This window comes from Schistocerca cancellata, chromosome 9 (assembly GCF_023864275.1).
Source record: "Schistocerca cancellata isolate TAMUIC-IGC-003103 chromosome 9, iqSchCanc2.1, whole genome shotgun sequence".
In the NCBI taxonomy this organism is placed as follows: Eukaryota; Metazoa; Arthropoda; class Insecta; order Orthoptera; family Acrididae; genus Schistocerca; species Schistocerca cancellata.
The window spans coordinates 57,320,123-57,342,040 of record NC_064634.1 but is presented as its reverse complement, the minus strand read 5'-3'; the positions used below and the strand labels follow the sequence as shown (position 1 = coordinate 57,342,040).

General features: G+C 43.7%; 1 protein-coding gene across 1 annotated transcript in view; it reads left to right on the top strand.

Moving 5' to 3' along the window:
- Window positions 1–21,918, top strand: part of LOC126101015 (alpha-tocopherol transfer protein-like) — a 164,459-nt gene that overhangs the window by 50,109 nt on the left and 92,432 nt on the right. The window contains exons 3-4 of the mRNA XM_049911683.1: window positions 7,480–7,639; window positions 19,621–19,879. Of these exons, the coding sequence (XP_049767640.1) occupies window positions 7,480–7,639; window positions 19,621–19,879 (419 nt within the window). The remainder of the gene's footprint in view (window positions 1–7,479; window positions 7,640–19,620; window positions 19,880–21,918) is intronic.

Sequence of the window (21,918 nt, the reverse complement as noted above, 5' to 3'; positions counted from 1 at the left end):
AGTAATAAGAGTGTTAAGATTTTCCATTAGGTGCCGGTACTGTTACGGCGATTTAGGGCTGAAACACAGACGTCATTGTGAATTCCAATTGCAAACAGTAAACATGGGTCCGGACGAGGTGAGCACGGCTTTACTCGTTAAGCCGCTTTAGCAAAACAGCAATGGTGATGCTACTCTTAGAGTATTGACGCATTGCTTGTGATGTGTCTGTTACTCCGCAACTCATTTTGAAAAAATCGAATCATCGGCCGATCGTTCCAAAGTGCGTGACCACAAAGATCACCAGATTTGAATCCGTGTATTTCTCGCTGTGGGGCTACCCCAAGGACGGAGTTATCGGCGGGATACTAACACACTTTGAAGGCTGAAGATGAGCAGAGCTAAGAAGGCAGCCAAATTCCCACCTGAGTTGTTTCGGGCAACAGTAGGGTAATCTCTAGTGCCGTTCCAGCGTGTCGTGGCTGCAGCTGATCCTCACATTGGGCATCGTTTGTAAGGTGGAACGTAAACATGGTACGCGCTGAACAAATGTTATCCTCCCACGTGGGAATTAAAGTTTATTTCAGTAGCTTTTCTTTCTCTTCTGCATGTCCTTACAAATGTTTCCACAAACTTCAATGTCCAACGAGCCCTCATTTGCAATAGGGTATTTCCAACAAGGCTAAGTTTAACTGTAACCAACATGTATTTTGTTGATGACGAAAATAGTTCCTGGTATCAGCGCCCTGGTGTTAAGAGTGCCCTCTATGTGGCGACTGACTGGAGCTATGTGGCTAGACTCTGGAGAATGCATCTACATCTACATCTACATTTATACTCCGCAAGCCACCCAACGGTGTGTGGCGGAGGGCACTTTACGTGCCACTGTCATTACCTCCCTTTCCTGTTCCAGTCGCGTATGGTTCGCGGGAAGAACGACTGTCTGAAAGCCTCTGTGCGCGCTCTAATCTCTCTAATTTTACATTCGTGATCTCCTCGGGAGGTATAAGTAGGGGGAAGCAATATATTCGATACCTCATCCAGAAACGCACCCTCTCGAAACCTGGCGAGCAAGCTACACCGCGAAGCAGAGCGCCTCTCTTGCAGAGTCCGCCACTTGAGTTTGTTAAACATCTGCGTAACGCTATCACGGTTACCAAATAACCCTGTGACGAAACGCGCCGCTCTTCTTTGAATCTTCTCTATCTCCTCCGTCAACCCGATCTGGTACGGATCCCACACTGATGAGCAATACTCAAGTATAGGTCGAACGAGTGTTTTGTAAGCCACCTCCTTTGTTGATGGACTACATTTTCTAAGGACTCTCCCAATGAATCTCAACCTGGTACCCGCCTTACCAACAATTAATTTTATATGATCATTCCACTTCAAATCGTTCCGCACGCATACTCCCAGATATTTTACAGAAGTAACTGCTACCAGTGTTTGTTCCGCTATCATATAATCATACAATAAAGGATCCTTCTTTCTATGTATTCGCAATACATTACATTTGTCTATGTTAAGGGTCAGTTGCCACTCCCTGCACCAAGTGCCTATCCGCTGCAGATCTTCCTGCATTTCGCTACAATTTTCTAATGCTGCAACTTCTCTGTATACTACAGCATCATCCGCGAAAAGCCGCATGGAACTTCCGACACTATCTACTAGGTCATTTATATATATTGTGAAAAGCAATGGTCCCATAACACTCCCCTGTGGCACACCAGAGGTTACTTTAACGTCTGTAGACGTCTCTCCGTTGATAACAACATGCTGCGTTCTGTTTGCTAAAAACTCTTCAATCCAGCCACACAGCTGGTCTGATATTCCGTAGGCTCTTACTTTGTTTATCAGGCGACAGTGCGGAACTGTATCGAACGCCTTCCGGAAGTCAAGAAAAATAGCATCTACCTGGGAGCCTGTATCTAATATTTTCTGGGTCTCATGTACAAATAAAGCGAGTTGGGTCTCACACGATCGCTGTTTCCGGAATCCATGTTGATTCCTACATAGTAGATTCTGAGTTTCCAAAAACGACATGATATTCGAGCAAAAAACATGTTCTAAAATTCTACAACAGATCGACGTCAGAGATATAGGTCTATAGTTTTGCGCATCTGCTCGACGACCCTTCTTGAAGACTGGGACTACCTGTGCTCTTTTCCAATCATTTGGAACCTTCCGTTCCTCTAGAGACTTGCGGTACACGGCTGTTAGAAGGGGGGCAAGTTCTTTCGCGTACTGACTGATCGTGCCCTTGTCGTAACAGCTGTGTACCATGTGTGACGGTGGTCACAGCAGTGATCTTTACCCTATCCATGATTCCTCTGAGTTCGCAACAGACATTCTCTATATGCTCAGTAGGTGTGCAAAGTGTTTTGAAAGTAAAGAACGGAACGAAAAATTTGCAATGTTCTGTAGCGAACATAAAAACTTCGACAGTCGAAGAAAAGCTTTCCGTCTCCTAACAAAAAAGATTTGAAAATGACCTATTGCGTATCAAAGGCAAACCAGAATTCCACCGACAAACCATCAGAGCTGGTAGTACGGACCAAAACAAGAAGAAAATATCTAGTAAAGATGGGCTCTAAAATGCATACGTTAAGAGTTACGAGCACTTGTTCATCTTCGCTTCTGTGCAACACATCTCTTCTACCCAACAAGTACTCACAGCTCTTAAGGTATGAGGTTCGCATTTTAGAGACCATGTTTACTAGAGATTTCATTCTTGTTTTCGTCCATACTAACACCCCCAGGAAATTTGTCGGTAGAGTTCTGGTTGATCGTGTATATGTTTGGAATGACACTGCTAACCTAAGTACAGGTAGAAAATCGTGGAGGAAAAACTCCTGTATACCTGTGGGGATGATTGAAATACTTGGTTCAGACACCCGGAACATGCACATCAATAAGGGAAATCTGTCACCAGCCAGTACTGTCTCAAGATGATTGATATGAGATTTTTTTTTTGGATGGCCTTACGCAAGAAGTACCTGAGATTTTCTAAATGCAAATTTTTCAACATAGCTTCATCTTCACGCCTTAGTTTCCTGAACAAATCCGTTGTTAGATCTTTGACGTCCAAGAAATAATTCTGTTAATTTATTCATGATGGACGCGCCCGGGTTCCCGGGTTCGATTCCCGGCGGGGTCAGGGAATTTCTCTACCTCGTGATGACTGGGTGTTGTGTGATGTCCTTAGGTTAGTTAGGTTTAAGTAGTTCTAAGTTCTAGTGGACTGATGACCATAGATGTTAAGTCCCATAGTGCTCAGAGCCATTCATGATGGATCTTGTGAATTCCGTGTCCGTTTATAATAATTGGATGACGCAATCAGCCACAACGACTTTCAATGTTTTATTTTACTGCCATAACCGGTTTCGGGCTAACATGCCCATCATAAGATGGCTAATATTTTTTGTTGAACAGATGTTTTGGTTAACAGAATGTGGCTGGGCGGGTCGGTCGTCCGTGTTAACGCTATCGTTCAGTCCACCTATCTCGATAGAATTCTTGCCGGTGTCCCTTCACTTTGTGGTAGCGGATACGTGCTAGGCAGTGTAAAACAGCGTTGATGAAACCACTACCTAATACGTACCACACAGAGGCAGCGTAACTCCAGTTGAAAATTAGTCCTCGAAAGTTCCTGAAAGTTCATGATTTAAAAATCGGGCGTTCGGGCTATTGTCTACTCGCAGAAAAGGGTTTAAAATTAGATTCTCTGCTTTTTATTTATATTGAAACACATGAAATAACTGTAAAGTCCGTATTTAATATGGTGAAAGGTTATCATTGAAAGGCCACTGTCCGTACAACTATTCACTCGAAAAAGCAGCCAGAATTTTAGCAAGTCCGACCCGACTAATTTTCACGTTCTACGTCACAGACCCACAACTATTCGCGAGATGCAATCGGTCGTTTCAGTGGTCTTCTTCGTAAGAACTGCTAGCAAAAATATTCCGTACAGAGCACGAAACACGCCACGTGGAGTTACTACGACCAGGGAGTTCACATGCTCATCTCTCTCAAACTATTTAACTTAGAACCACCAAACATTCATTAAAATGTTCGTAGCTCCAGTCCCTTCAGTCACGATATGTTCGAACCGAAATTAGCTCACTATTTCCTCATCTTAGAGTATTTTTAAGGAGCGATCTAACATCGTATTATCCGTAGGCCGGCTAGCAATCAACGCTCGAGGTACTCTCCTCTATGACCACTCCTTTATTCGCATGGGAACAGCTTAGTTCTGATTGGCTGTTGATCTTAAACGTCCAATCAGAACGTTCCTTCCTAGTCATTCTCGCAGCAAATCTTGCCTTATGCAATCATTAATTTGATAGTAATTAGAGTCGGCAAAACTTCAATTACTATGATTAATCAAAATAAGCAAAGTGCGAAATGTTCTTCTAATTGATAAATATGCTTACTCCGCCTCTAACTTCCATTCTCGATGCTTTTATACAAAAGCATGTTCACACCGACATAGCTTTCCCACGGTTCGTTTGTACTACGTTTTACGTAAAACGAGATATTAAATTTTAACGTGTCCCACATACATTCTCTCAATCATTCGCACGCACTCGGACACAAAATCAAATAATAATTTGCCCGGTTTTTGTATTGCGTAATGCAAAGAGACTAAAGTGTTAAAAAGAAAATTCTAATTAAGTGATTTTTATGCTCTGACAACTTTGTAACGGCTTCAAATGATGATGAAAGCCAATCGGTTGTTGTTCCTAACTTCGTTTGAAAAAACGAGCCTAGGTTTTAGGGCTTCTAGGTAATTCTCTTCATCTCCAGAGCTATAACAAATAAAAATCTGAAATTTTGACAGAATCACTCCATTAATAACAAAAGGCTGTGTACCAAATTTGAACAAAATCGGATAATAACTAATATGGATTATTTAGATTCGTAGATGGTATGAACCTTCGTATAGACAGAATGTTACGCTATGCATTTCTCGCGGCAGGCAGCGTCAGCCGTGCTATGAGCAGAGCGAGGAAAAAAAAGCCATCGTGCAGCCACCGTACTAGATGGCTGCGTGCCTTAAGTGGAGCCGGAGGTGCCTATGCTGCCCATGTTAAAATCACTAAGTTTGAGGAACATTTATGAATAAACTACCAAATAGAAAAATTTGAATTTTTTTACATATAGAGTGGTTTAGTATTGCAGTTATAAGAGGGATTTTGGAGTATCAAAAAAATGGTTCAAATGGCTCTGAGCACTATGGGACTTAACTGCTACGGTCATCAGTCCCCTAGAACTTAGAACTACTTAAACCTAACTAACCTAAGGACAGCACACAACACCCAGCCATCACGAGGCAGAGAAAATCCCTGACCACGCCGGGAATCGAACCCGGGAACCCGGGCGTGGGAAGCGAGAACGCTACCGCACGACCACGAGATGCGGGCTTTTGGAGTATCGTTTCTAGTTTCCTTCCAATTATTTTTTTATTAATGACCCAAATTTTTTTTCAAATAATTGCTTTATAATTAACCTGAAATGAAAATACTGAACATATTGCCAAATGGCTGTGTTACAATGTAAGTTTGACCACTAGGAGTGCTGTATAAAAATTTCATCTCTCTAGTTTAAGTGGATTTTGAGAAAATGTTCCTTATATTTGAAAAATTCTAATTTACGGGAAATGGCTATCAAAGTTTCTCAATACATTCCTGCACTATAGGATGGATTATCAAGGTCGTCTTCTTCATCCTCCAAAAGCTTCCTCTTCTGTCTTCTTTTCTGGCCTGTTGTTCCATCATATGTCATATGCCTTTCTCTTCTTTCTGCTCCTCTTATCCTTTCTCTGTCAATATTTCTTAGTGCTCGTACAGTGTTCACCCCAGCTGTAAATCCTAATGCTTTCAGAACTTCACACTATTCCCTTGGTTGTAGGTTGCTATTGCATCATAAATGCCAAAGTGCAGTTTTTTTATGCTTACAAACACCCTTTTAGGAATCACTTTCCAAATCAAATTGTTTACGCTCTCATTAGGATTCTGCGTCTATCCGTGTAGACACTTGTGTAACAATTCTGGCTGTGTTAAGTCATGAAAAATTGGTTTTATTGTTCCCTCCTGATTCTTGTACATACTGCATATTACCCACTTTACACAAGAAGTATAATACTACCAACAACAGGCGCAACACTGAACTAATTCGAAACGGTAAACAGCAAAGAGACGATGTTCCGCGCTCTTATTCATTGTAGTATCGCAACTTGGTATTAGTGTTAATTTTCTTTCCCGTACGTTCTTACTCTTCTTATATACACGGTTACTAAAACGTGGCATCGTAACCAGAACAAAAGTGTACGACAATATTAAATAGAGCAAGATGTTCGAAATTCTGAGGAAAATAGGAGTAAGCTGTAAGGAAATACGGGTAATATTTCACAGAAAAAAATGTAGTTAACCCTTGCACACTCGCTGTATGCGTAACATAAGGCGCTGTATGCGTAACAGGCCGAGAAAATCCCAAGCAGTTTGCCAGGAAGTCACGAGAGGGTGTTAGATGCATTCAGCGGCCGCCCATTTCCTCTGGAGGCGTGGGGGAAAATGGTAGTAACTCCATTTCTAGGGCGAGTAGAATAATAATTCAAAGTTTACATTAAAGAGGAATGTTCCAATTAATTTTCGGTAGCAAAAAAATCGTAATTTTTTGGATTTGACCACCTCCGGCTCCCCTTAATGCAACGAATGTTATCTCGTAATAACTTGCTGGGTTATAAGCATATCGTCGGTACCACAGTACGTTCCAGTAGATGACTGATTTTGTTGTGATAAAGAAAATCACATGTGTAATATATGTACGATGCTCAACAAGCATTTTAAAAATATGTGAAGTGTGCCACAGTAACTCACTTGCAGTGTATGTGATGTGGTAGATTTAAAGAACGTATACATTGAGCTAGAGAACCATGTGGACCACAACAAAACGAACCATCCTCTACTGGAATATATTGTGGAGCAGTCATCTGTCAACCAAAACATCCATATAACGAAAAATGTGGGCATGCCACAACGAAACCGGTTATGGCAATAAAACAAAACATTCATAAAGTATTTCCGGCCTGTTGCGTCATTCACAAACTAAAATAATTTTCTCCTTCACCATAAAGGTCTTTTTATTTTCCTATTGTTACCCAAGTTTGCGATCAAGAAATTAGATGCTGCTATTGTTTGCAAAATCATAATACACTATTGTGATGGTGCTTCAATGCGATTGAGGCGCAGCCTTCCAACTTAGAGCATGCGACGTCGTTCAAGACACACAAACTTTGCAGTAAGTTTTCACGTCGCACACAAAAAGCTGGCACCACCAGTTAACCTGTTGCATGTAATTTGTATAAAGGTATCGCTTAGTGTTGCCGTGGTCACCGTGCTACTCCAAAACGAGGACATCGGCACTGGGAAGGAAGTTATGGCGGGTCGCCCGTTGTAGAGATTGTGGTACCGGAATCTGAGATTTCCTCTCTCTCTGCAGATGACGCGTGGCTGCTGGCGTTCCTGCGAGGCTGCGAGTTCTCGCTGGAGAGGACGAAGGAGCGGCTGGACAATTACTACACACTGCGCTCCCTCATGCCGGAAGTTTTCGATAATCGGGACCCACTCAGCAAGGAGCTGGTGGCCGCAGTCAGCGCCAGGTAGGTCTTTAAAGTTTGACTGTTCCGCAAAAAGCTCCAGATATCCAAGCTGGGTCATGTTTGTTGCAACTCGAGCTTTTCGAGGTAACCACATTTGTCAGGGGCTGACTGTACCAAACGGTGTCTTTTATACGCGGCGAGCCCGAACTCCTCCAACAAAACTTCGAGATTGTCAGGGATATTTTGAGTATTTTGGTATAAAGGATCGTAATCTCCGGTGGCATTTCACAGTAACTCTTCTTCTACGCCTTATGGATTAGGCGTCGAGCCTGTTCAGTCTTCATAAATTGAATGTCCACATCATTTTAGGACTTCGAATAGTATTGATTTCAGTCGGTGTATAGCCAAAGGCTAGCTGGGGAAGTCGTTTACTGTCCGTTTTTTAGTATCCATTCTTTGTGCGTGTTCATACCAAGTGTTGCTGTATTTGGTTTCTCTCTTTCAACTCAGTGAACCGACTCTGGACATTGGCCTCCCGGAGGCTGATTTGCGAGCTGTCTTACGCCGCAAAGTTTTGGAACTTTGGGACACTGAATGGGGCGCCCTGCCTTCACCAAACAAACTTCGGGCCGTCAAGGAGGATACCGGTCTGTGGCGCTCCTACTTGCGGGTCTCTCGTAAGGAGTCTGTTGTTCTCTGCCGGCTGCGCATCGGCCATACATGGATGACGCACGGCCACTTACTGCGACGTGAGGACCCACCTTTATGTCGCTGCCGATCCGTTTTGATGGTGGTCCACATTTTGTTGGAGTGTCCACTTTTAGCTGTGCTCAGGCAGACGTTCGCACTGCCTGACACGCTCCCTGCCCTTTTAACAAATGACACTGCCATGGCAGGCTTAGTTTTGAGTTTTATTCGGGCAGGGGGTTTTTATCACTTGATCTGAGTGTGTTATGTTTCTTTTATGTTGAGTCTGGCCTTTGGCCTACGATTTTAGATTGAGTTTTTAATGTGTTTCTCGATGGTTGGCTTTTCCTTTCTTTTTGTCTCTATGGTCGGCCAACCACTGTCACTCACTGTGTGATCTTAATTTCTTTTGTCTGGTTTCTGTCTGTCTGTCTTGTTCTGTGTCCTCTGTAGTCTTTTCCGTTGTTCGTTTTTATTCTATGTGGATGTTCTTAAGTTTTGGAAAAAGGGACCGATGACCATAGCAGTCTGGTCCCTTTAATCCCACAAACCAACCGTCTTTCAACTGCCCCCCCCCTTTCAAATCTTGCCGCACTGTTTCGTTTGGTGTGTGGTCTGTAGTGGAGTAGCCTTTCGTTCTTTTTAGAAATTTCGTTTCTGATGTTCTTTTCGCCGGCACCCAGAATTCACTTCCATAAAAAAAGTTCTGGAAGAGCTACAGTTTTATAAAACATTACATAACGTTCGTCTGGTCTTATCTTCAAATAATTATACAATATATGATGCCACATACTTCCAAATGTAGCCAATCTTATATCTAGAGAAACAGGGCGATTTATTTGGCGTCCAAAAAGGCATGATCATTAGCGTTCGGATCAAGAATGTAAGCATTTCCAAAACGGCGAAGTTTGTAAACTGTCTGCGTGCCATCGTGTACCGTTCATGGCGAAAAGGCGCTATCCAAAACTGGCACCAAGGCAACTGTGATGGACCACAGGCCACAGAGGACAGAGGCGAAAGACAGCGGCGAACATGTGCACGGGCGAATAGACGTGCAACTGGTGAGCTACTGGCAGCCCAGATCAACCAAGGAGCTACTAGCACTGTCTCCTCAACGACTGTTCAGCGAACGTTGCTGCTTGTGGCCCACCTCAGAAGACGCCTGGTTCGTACTAGAGATGGGCAAAACTGTTCTTTTCAGAGATTGGATCAGAACTGTTCACTCCCTGAAATGAATTAGCTCTTTTTCATGACTCACCACTCATTTACAATATAAAATAAATGGAAGGCACATTGCCCTTTAAACTTGGTTTATTCCAGTACTATACCTGTATTTTGAACTTATTTGATCCTATTTTGAAGTAACACAGATAATGAGTAAGAATTTTGTATTGTTTATTGAAATTTCCACGATATGACAAAGTTTTTGATTATTGATTTATTTTGCACTATCGTGGTTTTTTGGGTGATCGGAAAATGTTGTAACTTGAGATTTACATTAACAATATATTTGGCTATAACGTATTAAAATTTCATTAACCTCATACAAATACATCGCAAGCCATATATTTTTAAAGTGAACGTTTCCTTTCGAAGACGCCTAAAATCGCAAAATCCGTACCAGAATAAGAAAAAAAATATAAATTTGACTGTAAAACGAAAGTGCTGCATATAGCCTTACGCAGAATAAAACAAGGAAAATATTGGTGTATCACATTTTGCGATACGTTTATCGGTTCGCTCGTAATTAAAGCGTAAATTCGAGTGTCTATAATAAAAATCCTATAGTAAGAGGAGTCATCAGGAACCTAATCTAATCAGTTTAAACAAATAAAAATAAAATAAAAACAATTGATGTATACATAACATAATAATGTAATATACATAGCGGCATTACTACGAAGAACAATATCCAGTGGGGACGAACTCCGATGCAGAGGCGCTGAGTCGAGCAGGTCGAGCCGCGAGCTGTATTACTGCGTGAGCTGAGACCGCAGAGACCACAGTGACACCTGAGTCGCTTTGCTCGACGCTCTGGCTAGAGTCGAGACGGTGGGGCGAGCGTTGAGCGGGCGAGTTCCGAGGGAGGGGGTAGCGGTGAACTCACCCGCTCCGAGACAAATAGTTCGTTCCCTTGCGAGCGGGTTTTTGCAAGTAGTTCGTATGTTATCCGCTAGGTGGCTCTCTGTCCTGTTGCTTGCATCAACTGCCCAGAGGGCAGGACGTGCGACTGAAACGATCGCCGACAGAGTGCGATGCGCGAAGTTACGCTGCGCCAGACACTGCGCGGCAGACGATGCACAGAGACGACACGGCATATGTGAAACACAAAATCCAATGGGGCACTGCACAATGCAGGCAGCCAAGGTAGAAGCAGGGCAGAGGCCGGCTCTGGCTGTGTTGTGTGGCGTGCACTGTGCTGTGACCAGCAGAGGCGCTGCTGATATGCTCCGTCTCTCTCTCTCTCTCTCTCTCTCTCTCTCTCTCTCTCTCTCTCTCTCTGCCGTGGGAAACGTTTGGAGCTACAGTTCTTTTTTTCTGAATCACTGATTGTTCACTCCTTTGAAAGATTGAACTCTATGAATTAGTTCAAGAGCGGATCCCCCATCTCTAGTTCGTACAACCATGCTGACCGCTGTCAATCGGTGACAAAAGCTGGGATCTGCTCGGCAGTACCGAAGCCACATGTCCACTGAGTGGCGACATATGGCATTTTTAGATGACATATGGCATTTTTAGATGACATATGGCATTTTTAGATGACATATGGCATTTTTAGATGACATATGGCATTTTTAGATGACATATGGCATTTTTAGATGACATATGGCATTTTTAGATGACATATGGCATTTTTAGTGTACGGCGTGAAACATCTGAAGGCGAATAACCTGATCGTCGGAAGGATTCAGACCAGAGGAGCGAGCGTCATAGTCTGGGCAATCTTGTGGCATTACTTGGATAATGTCTTCATTCTGGAAGACACAAGTCTCTCTATCGTTGAAATCCCAACATGCAATTTGTTTTTCCGTGGCATGGTGGCATCTATTACCAGAACAATACAATGAGTCACACAGCTGCCGGCCATAGTGGCCAAGCGGTTCTAGGCGCTACAGTCTGGAACCGAGCGACCGCTACGTCGCAGGTTCGAATCCCGCCTCGGGCATGGATGTGTGTGATGTTCTTAGGTTAGTTAGGTTTAAGTAGTTCTAAGTTCTAGGGGATTGATGACCTCAGAAGATAAGTCCCATAGTGCTCAGAGCCATTTGTATCACACAGCTCGCAGTTCACGTTCGTGGTTCTAGGAGCACTGGCATAAGTTCATCTTACTCACTTGGCCGTCAAACTCCTCGAATGTAAACCCAGTCGAGAATCTGTGGGACTACTTCGATCTGGCTGTTCGCGCCATGGATCATCAGCCGAGAAAATTAGCGTAAGTGGCTGCAGCACTGGAGACTGTATGGCTCCACATTCCTGGTTGTAGGTTTTGGATGGACTTGCTATATTGTCTGCAAGACTTCTAAGGACAATTCCAAAAACTTTGTGCGTGCACAAGTGGTGGTTTATGGACATGCTATCTTCTCTGCAAGACTCTTCGATGGTGATTGTGCACCTGCACAGTCGCAGCAGATGGCTGCTGGCCATCTCTACAAGGACTACAGTGGGTCTGCATCTCTGATGATGACCCACCAATACCATTATTTCTACAAGGACTACAGTGGGTCTACACCTTTGATGATTCATCAATACCATTATTTCTACAAGGACTGCACTGGGTCTGCACCTCTGGTAGCCCACCAATACCATACTCTCTACCAGGACTACAGTCGGTCTGCTCTGTGATGACCTACCTACCAATCTTCTTCAAAACGTCGAATGACTCTGCTGTGGGTTTGCTCTGTTGTGGCCCATTACCTGTCAGCATGTCAAGAGTCGGCACTGTCTTTCCGTTGGAAGGACAACACTACTTCAAGACTGCATGGAAATCCACTACTTCTGTGTGCAATTTCTTTTACTAATGAGACTTTGTGAAAAAAACTGTAATTCCTATTATGATGATCAGGACTAGCTTTATGGACTGTGAGAAAATTTTAGCTTTTGACCAACATTGTACCAATAAGTGTGTGCATTTGATTTCTTTGTTATTGTAATTATGAAAAATTTTATGAAATCATTATTGGCCACTGCCCAAAAAATTTGTAAAATTTTTTGTGGGGAGCATGGTGGCTATGTAAGTAGGCTATTTATGTTTTCTTTATGTAAGTAGGCTGTTTGTTTTCTTATCGACAACGTTACGTAGCGCTCTATATGAAAATCACTGGCTGTGCTGTGTGCAGTCTGTGGCTAGTTTGCATTGTTGTCTGCCAATGTAGAGGGGCAGCTGGATGTGAACAGCGCGTAGCGTTGCGCAGTTGGAGGTGAGCCGCCAGCAGTGGTGGATGTGGGGGAGAGAGATGGCGGAGTTTTGATAATTTGTAATACTGGATATTATGAACTACTATATATATGATGACTGTTAAGGTAAATACATTGTTTGTTCTCTATTATCATCTTTCAATTGCTAACTATGCCTATCAGTAGTTAGTGCCTTCTGTAGTTTGAATCTTTTATTTAGCTGGCAATAGTGGCGCTCGCTGTATTGCAGTAGTTCGAGTAACGAAGATTTTTGTGAAGTAAGTGATTTGTGAAAGTTATAGTTTAATGTTTGTCTGGGCCATTCTTTTGTAGGAATTTTTGATAGTCAGGTTCCGTTGCGCTAAAAATATTGTGTGTCAGTTTAAGCACAGTCTTGTATAATTTTTCAAATGGGACGTTTCACGGGGAAGGAAGTCGGCGGTGCCCTTTGAAAGGAACCATCCCGGCATTTGCCTGGAGCGATTTAGGGAAATCACGAAAACCTAAATCAGGATGGCATGACGCGTCCACATTCCTGTTGGAACTGTCTAGAACCTCACTGACTCCCTTCCTGCACCTCTCTGTGGTCTGCACTGAAAAAGATGATTATTCTGGCTTTGGCAAGTGGTCACACAGTGACTGGACAGTGTATAGTGCCCTGGTAAACTAACCTTGAGTAAAACCGCAAACAGCTGGTCATGATTAAATCATCAGCTGTTTGTGGTTGTATTAAAGTTCGGTTAACCATGAATGTCAAGGACCGTGGGTGCCCACATTATAGAGTTGTGATACACTGCTGTGGCCTGTGCTTCAGGCAGGTCTTCACAACCAGGAACGCATCTTCTGAAGAAAGGAGTGAAATATAATTGGTCAGTAGAGTGGGAGGAGGCATTCAGTCAGTCACAGACATTGTTAACACATGAACATGTATTAGTTTTCCCGGGTTATGACAAAGACTCTGTGCTGTCGTGCAATGCGAGCAATCAGGTGCTCGGCTCTATGTTAAGGCAGAAAGAGAATTGAGCAAAAGACCCACATGTCCAACACTCACAGCAACTGAATGGAGCGGTAAAATAACCACTTTGCAAAGGAGATTCTGAGCAGCATATGCGGCATAACACTAAATGATGTTTGCATTGCAGAAAATTAAAGATCATAACGGAATATGCAGCTTTGTAGTGGCTCTTATGAGTAAAAGATCCTTCGAGCAGGTTAACACGCTGGGCGTTAAAAATCAGTGAATTTGATTTTCAGGTGATTTATCGACCTGGCGAGTGACACTGAAATGGCAAGGACGTGTGACAGTGGGTTCCACTTTTGTGGAATGGCGAATGTGCAGGCAGCTTTGAATCTTTAATACAGAACTCTGTTTCATGTTACCAGCTCCGACGCGGAAAAAGGCATTACAGTATGCACAATATCATCTTCTAGCAGAATATCAGAAAGACATGTGGCTGAATAATATTGGTGGAGCGCACGAAAGCAGAGTGTAGAACATTACGTAATGAACTGTATACCATGCACACAGCGACCTGAATTACTTAATCTGTGTATTCGACCACCGGAGGTACGCGAATTGTTGGACTCCACCAGTTTGAGCATCTTCGATACTTTTGCACATTCACAAGCAACGAATCTTTGAGTTAGCGATAACAAATCACATCTCACACTTGGTAGAGCTAACTATTCAAAATAAATTGCGAACACAACTGCTAATGATTGTTGGGTACACCAGACACGTTAATTAAAAGCAGAAGTACTTTCTTCTTGCCTGATATGATTAAGCAACTTAGTCACAGCAGTCACCAACTCCCTGCTGTCCAGCGAGCACGTATGCCCGTAACAGATATTAAAAGACCAGTTAGTCACTGCTATATTTATAACATGGTTACTGGATTGGAGCAGTTTAGGCCTGAAGATGACGTAGTGGATCGTCGAAACTAGTTGGCTATAAATAAACCTATACAAAGGCGATTGGTATTGTTTTTGTTGAAAGGTTGGTTGGCTGGCTAAATGAACAAACGATATCCTCACTCCCTCGACCCAGAGTAATGCATCTGGGAGTAGACACGTCCAGCAAGAACGTTTTGTGATCTAGTCGGACATGGACACGGACATCTCTTGTACAGTCAGTAATAAAAGAAAGATGGAGACAGGGAAGTCAGCAGGATTCTGCATGCAACAGGAACCGTAGCACTCCTGATCCGTTAAAGTCAAGGGCTTTCAATATTTAACAAAGTGCGACACCTAGCAAGAAAATTGGATGCGACAGAAAGGAGGCAAGCCGGATATAAACGCGATTAAAGCAGAGTAAAAGAGGGATGCAACAGTATCCAGGTCAAGGAGATGTGCCGGGGATTCCGCAGCCCTAACATATGGCGGGAGAAGCCACTTCCTCAACCACCCTGCCACTGGTCTGGAGGTAGATTAAAATCTTACAATTCAGAATAAAAACGACTTTAGTGGAGAAAAATGAGACCCAGGCCAAGCACCCACGAATCTGGAAGTCCATACTTAGCATGGAGGAGACAGAATGATTCGAATCACGGAACAGAGGGATACTGCTAAATGGGGGCCAATAGGGTATCTTGGACTGAATTTTTCGCTATCGGCGATCATAACAGGGACTATAGCTCTGAACCTAAGGTGTCCTGTGCTGTATCTAATCAATGATCCACTAGAAATTCTGTCAGCAAGGAACCTAACCATCGTACTTAGTTCCCTCGTCAAGCTGTTAGCAGCACAGGATGCGCGAATTTCCACCAACCAGTTGTTCCAGCATAATGAGCAGTACTGTAGTCGTTACCAACACCTAGTCATGGTAATGCGAATGTCGCCTATGGGAACTTTCTTGATCTTCAACACGTGTAACCTATGCCCACCATTCCTGGAAAGGTGCCTGATCTCCCAGTCCATTACCTTCCAACGTAATGAATGGACCACAACGTTTAACCAAAGTGACGGAACATCCTTCTTGCCTTGATAGCTATACAGGGTGTTAAAAAAAGGTACGGCCAAACTTTCAGAAAACATTCCTCACACACAAATAAAGAAAAGATGTTATGTGGACATGTGTCCGGAAACTCTTAATTTCCATGTTAGACCTAATTTTAGTTTCGTCAGTATGTACTGTACTTCCTCGATTCACCGCCAGTTGGTCCAATTGAAGGTAATGTTGACTTCGGTGCTTGTGTTGACATGCAACTCATTGCTCTACAGTACTAGCATCAAGCACATCAGTACGTAGCATCGACAGGTTAGTGTTCATCACGAACGTGGTTTTGCAGTCAGTGCAATGTTTACAAATGCGGAGTTGGCACATGCCCATTTGATGTATGGATTATCACTGGGCAATAGCCGTGGTGAGGTACGTTTGTATCGAGACAGATTTCCAGAACGAAGGTGTCCCGACAGGAAGACGTTCGAAGTAATTGATCGGCGTCTTAGGGAACACGGAACATTCCAGCCTATGACTCACGACTGGGGAAGACCTAGAACGACGAGGACACCTGCAATGGACGAGGCAATTCTTCGTGCAGTTGACGATAACCCTAATGTCAGCGTCAGAGAAGTTGCTGCTGTACAAGGTAACGCTGATCACGTCACTGTATGGAGAGTGCAACGGGAGAACCAGTTGTTTCCGTACCATGTACAGCGTGTGCAGGCACTATCAGCAGCCGATTGGCCTCCACGGGTACACTTCTGCGAATGGTTCATCCAACAATGTGTCAATCCTCATTTCAGTGCAAATGTTCTCTTTACGGATGAGGCCTCATTCCAACGTGATCAAATTGTAAATTTTCACAATCAACATGTGTGGGCTGACGAGAATCCGCACGCAATTGTGCAAGCACGACATCAACACAGATTTTCTGTGAACGTTTGGGCAGGCATTGTTGATGTCTTGATTGGGCCCCATGTTCTTCCACCTACGCTCAATGGAGCACGTTATCATTATTTCATTCGGGATACTCTACCTGTGCTGCTAGAACATGTGCCTTTACAAGTACGACACATGTTGTTCATGCACGATGGAGCTCCTGCACATTTCAGTCGAAGCGTTCGTACGCTTCTCAACAACATATTCGGTGACCGATGGATTGGTAGAGGCGGACCAATTCCATGGCCTCCACGCTCTCCTGACCTCAACCCTCTTGACTTTCATTTATGGGGGCATTTGAAAGCTCTTGTCTACGCAACCCCGGTACCAAATGTAGAGACTCTTCGTGCTCGTATTGTGGTCGGCTGTGACACAATACGCCATTCTCCAGGGCTGTATCAGCGCATCAGGGATTCCATGTGACGAAGCGTGGATGCATGTATCCTCGCTAACGGAGGACATTTTGAACATTTCCTGTAACAGTGTTTAAAGTCACGCTGGTACGTTCTGTTGCTGTGTGTTTCCATTCCATGAATAATGTGATTTGAAGAGAAGTAATAAAATGAGCTCTAACATGGAAAGTAAGAGTTTCCGGACACATGTCCACGTAACATATTTTCTTTCTTTCAGGAATGTTTCCTGAAAGTTTGGCCGTACCTTTTTGTAACACCCTGTATATCATGTGACAGAGATTGTAGGTATGGATGTGTCAAATGTAAGTAGTTGGAAAGAGTGCGATGCGTGTGCAGCATTGCTGGCTCAATACCCTGGAATGACACACTCTGCAGTCAGTGGTTGATGGGGCTAATGGTAGCACAACTTGGTGCTCTCACAGCTATTAACGGATACGTTCTTTGATGCAAGTTGCGTATTTTTCACGTGTGGTGTATATTATAATTCTGCAGGCCAGTAGCCTCTGGAGGAGATACGAGGTGATGGCGTCTTTTTCCCGTGCTCATGATACAATGAAAATGTGTATGATAATTTTGAATGCTTATGTGAGTACCTCCATTACCAACCCAACTTCAGGAGCAAGTTCACCAGAGATAGAGGTCTAGGAGAGAAGTCAGAGATATGTGTCAGGCTAGAACTTCGTTGCGCGATAATTGGTGAGGCCAATCTAGTCCTTTTCCCACCTACCACTCTTTCGAAAGTGGAGCCGTTTCTCAGCACCCGCCATGCTCACTCGGGCTCTGGCACGATAAGGTGAGGTTTTGGATATAGGAATCAGAATGTGTTTAGTTGTAGGATCACATATTTCTTCTTCCCTCAGCACTTAAAAGAAAAGCGTTTGATGTTTCTGATCATTTTTTGAGTCTGAACCATGGATATGTGCCAGAGAATCTCGTGCCTTAAGCATTATGGCTCATAGCTGGTAAATATCACACACAGACGTTAGTTGGAAATTTATTCAGATTTATTGCTTCGTTCCTTGTGACCAGTATGAAGATCTTTGTTAAACCCCCACCCTTGTTTGTTCATTACTTAATGCCGAGGAAGCCATATGGGTGGTACTCTGTAGTAAGAACAGAATGAATAGCTGCTCCCATAAGAATTTTTAATCTACGGACTTGTTTTCAGTTATTTGAGAGTTTTTGACAGTGGATCTGAAATTACAGGCTTCACCCAGCACCAACCATGCCTACTCCTTGATTTGACTCACTATTAAAAGTAAAGGAGGAGCTTGTGTAAGAATATTGATACCTTTAGTCATTTTTTCTGCGAATATTGCACCATATTTTATTTGCTATCACCACCCTGCCACATCGTTCATAGTTCCAAATCTAAAGGGATATACTGCCCTGCGTATGTATAAAACATAAAAGTCTGCATGGAAGCGAGTACTTACGTGCCACCCCAATTATATTCAATTACATGTTCTTAATTATTTCAGACTTTGGAGAACCATAAAAAGTGTAGTGAAAGGAAAGAGTATTGTGTAACACAACAGAGACCTAAGAGTAGCTGCCTTCCCTGGCTTGCCCGTATCAAATTCCTTTATCAGTTGTGCTACGTAACAGTGTAATTCAGTTATGGGGTCAGATTAATCTTGTATCAATACGAACCTTTTACTCACTGAGTGTTAATTGTTTGAAAGTGCACTTAGTCTTCACAAAAGACGTTAGATCCCCTCGTTCAGAATCTGCGCTCAGGAACTTCATTTTAACTATGTGTGAAATATTCAGGGATAGGAAACAAGCAACATATTTCCTATGCCTCCCTTTCAACCTGTGGTAACACAACCGCCCAGGGAGAATATAAATGCTCTCAGCTCGTCCGGTAGCACAATTTCTTGGGTTGCATTTATTGTGTATTAAACCGGGAACCTAGAAGCAACGGAGATGCTTCGTCCTGCCGTAGCCCTCAGTGGTTCACAACTCCACAGCAGTCCACCCACCCCACACCGAAACCTATTGTGCGGTTCGGCCCCCACTGTTCCCAAAAACGTTGCAATCTAGGACGTTGGACTGAAAATTACTTTCACCAGAGATGTGTAGATGATTCTTGGTATTTTAAAGGACATTTTGACCACAACAGTAAGAACAGCTAAAGATTTTGCCGTATTTTTCTCCTTTTCATTCAATCCGTGATTCTTGGTTTTTAACTGACAGCTAATCTGCTGTGCGGAATATCAATATTTTCCTGAACGTGGTCATCAGGTATGGGCGAGATCTTTAGGCGAGCTGTCTAGACCTGAACTGTGCGATCGATACGTAAGTTTAAGATCGCTCTTAGTTTGCGACAACTTGACACTTGTCAGTCTTCTACAGTGATGGTTTTCGTGAATAAAAGTTTCTCCACACCTTCTGCCTCGTTAAATGGTAAAACTGAGACTTTATAACTGGATCACCAACGTCTTTCAGGTCGGCAACCACCCCTGTCTTCTATCTTATCAGTAGATAGGATGTGTCCCATATGCGCCTCCACCTACCTTACAGCAATTTGTGGATGGTACACTGCTGGTGGTGACACATTACCCTTAGCAATACCACACTCGTGTAAGAAGTGTTAAGAATGGTTCTGTATAGTGTTGCTAGTATCTGCACTGTGAGATGTTGGCACCCCTGCTGGTGCGTAGGGTGCTGCTGGAGTTGCCAGAGCCGGACGAGCAGGGCAGCCGGGTGTTCCTGCTGCGGCTGGGCGCCGCCGACCCGGCCACCATCCCCGTGGAGAGGGTCTTCAAGCTGAACTACATGGCGGGCGACCTCATGCTGCGCGACGACCCGGCCGCCATCATCTGCGGCAACGTCATCCTGCTGGACCTGGACGGCGCCAACATGGGCCACGTGCTCCAGATGACGCCCGCCTTCGTCTCGAAGATCATGACCATCCTGCAGGTGAGCCCACTGAATGCTGCTGCTGCCATGCAACTTCGTTCCCCCTTACGTCTTAAGTAATAGGCCAAAGTACGTTGTCGTGAACGGTATGTGTCTGTGAGGGACAAGGGTATCGTCAGCAGTGCTCCAGAGAAATGCGGTAGCAACAGTTTCGTTTTCTATACATACACGATCTGACAGCTAGTTAGTTGCAATCTGAAGTTGTTCGTTGATGACTCTAGAGGATACAGGGCTGGGTCGTTTGCAGATGAATAGGTCCAAAGGAATGGTTCACTAAAGTGGACTGCAACACCAGGGCATGACCTCTAAGGAAGGGTTGTTCACAGTTCACTTCGATCGTGGCCCGTCTCCCTCTCAGAATGGTCGTTTATCATCCAGTTTGCTCGCGGCCAGTCTCATTCCCAGAACGGTCATTCACTGTTCACTTGGAACGTGGTCAGTCTAGTTCAGTCAGTTGGTCTCGTTCCTCGTTCCCACCTTGGTCTCGTTCCTCGTTCCCACCTTGGTCTCGTTCCTCGTTCCCACCTTGGTCTCGTTCCTCGTTCCCACCTTGGTCTCGTTCCTCGTTCCCACCTTGGTCTCGTTCCTCGTTCCCACCTTGGTCTCGTTCCTCGTTCCCACCTTGGTCTCGTTCCTCGTTCCCACCTTGGTCTCGTTCCTCGTTCCCACCTTGGTCTCGTTCCTCGTTCCCACCTTGGTCTCGTTCCTCGTTCCCACCTTGGTCTCGTTCCTCGTTCCCACCTTGGTCTCGTTCCTCGTTCCCACCTTGGTCTCGTTCCTCGTTCCCACCTTGGTCTCGTTCCTCGTTCCCACCTTGGTCTCGTTCCTCGTTCCCACCTTGGTCTCGTTCCTCGTTCCCACCTTGGTCTCGTTCCTCGTTCCCACCTTGGTCTCGTTCCTCGTTCCCACCTTGGTCTCGTTCCTTTTCGGGTAACCACTCCTTGCATGTTTCTTTTCAACCTGTTTATAGTTGTATAACTTGTATAAAAAGCAAGTTGTTTCTAATACTCACTTTCTCTTGCAACTAACAAAATTTCCTTCAGTCGTTCTAATCAACTGTAGAACATGTGACTACTACAGAGCAAGTTTTTTATTATAGATTTTTAAGTTCCATTTGCTTGATTTGGCTAATTTTTTCGATGAAAAATCGTGTTTGCCTTTTACCTCGAAATATACTGTTCAGAAGTACCATATCAACGCAAAACTTCATACTTTATTATTAATACTGTTTTGTTGCATTAACTTTAATAATACAGTCTATGATCCTACTATTTACTAAGCTTGTGTGCCAAATTTGTTTTATACATTCATACATTCTTATTCTTCGATAGCCCGCATCTCGTGGTCGTGCGGTAGCGTTCTCGCTTCCCACGCCCGGGTTCCCGGGTTCGATTCCCGGCGGGGTCAGGGATTTTCTCTGCCTCGTGATGGCTGGGTGTTGTGTGCTGTCCTTAGGTTAGTTAGGTTTAAGTAGTTCTAAGTTCTAGGGGACTGATGACCGTAGCAGTTAAGTCCCATAGAGCTCAGAGCCATTTGAACCATATTCTTCGATAAAGCCTCCTTTTCTTGCCTTTGAACCTTCTGGTGGTATTCAGACACAACCTGAAGTGCATATACAGCTTTCTTTCATTTTTTAGTGACTTGTAATAGCGTTGCACAATCTTAACGCCTTTCCTAGCTGGTTAATTTACAACTTTTACTCTAGAAACAAGATCGTTGACAGCAGCTTCATTTACATGCCAATGTGAAGAAACCGTTTTAAAGAACTTGTAACTGAAATCAACTTGTTTAAATTTATTCTTACTTTACTATAAAAGACTAGTTCAGTCCTCTTAGTTCAATTTTTTTGGATTTGGTCGACTCCTACTCAGTATCTTTGTCTGCTGTTTCTGGGTCACGATTCAGCTTAGTGACTGTGTAAATTCGTGATTCAGAGGATTAAGGTAATAGAACAGGGGACAAGAACCATGAATGATTCTTCAGTTTTTTGTAACTCCATATGTGTGTTAAAACTACCAAGAATTACTAACTGTAAGTAC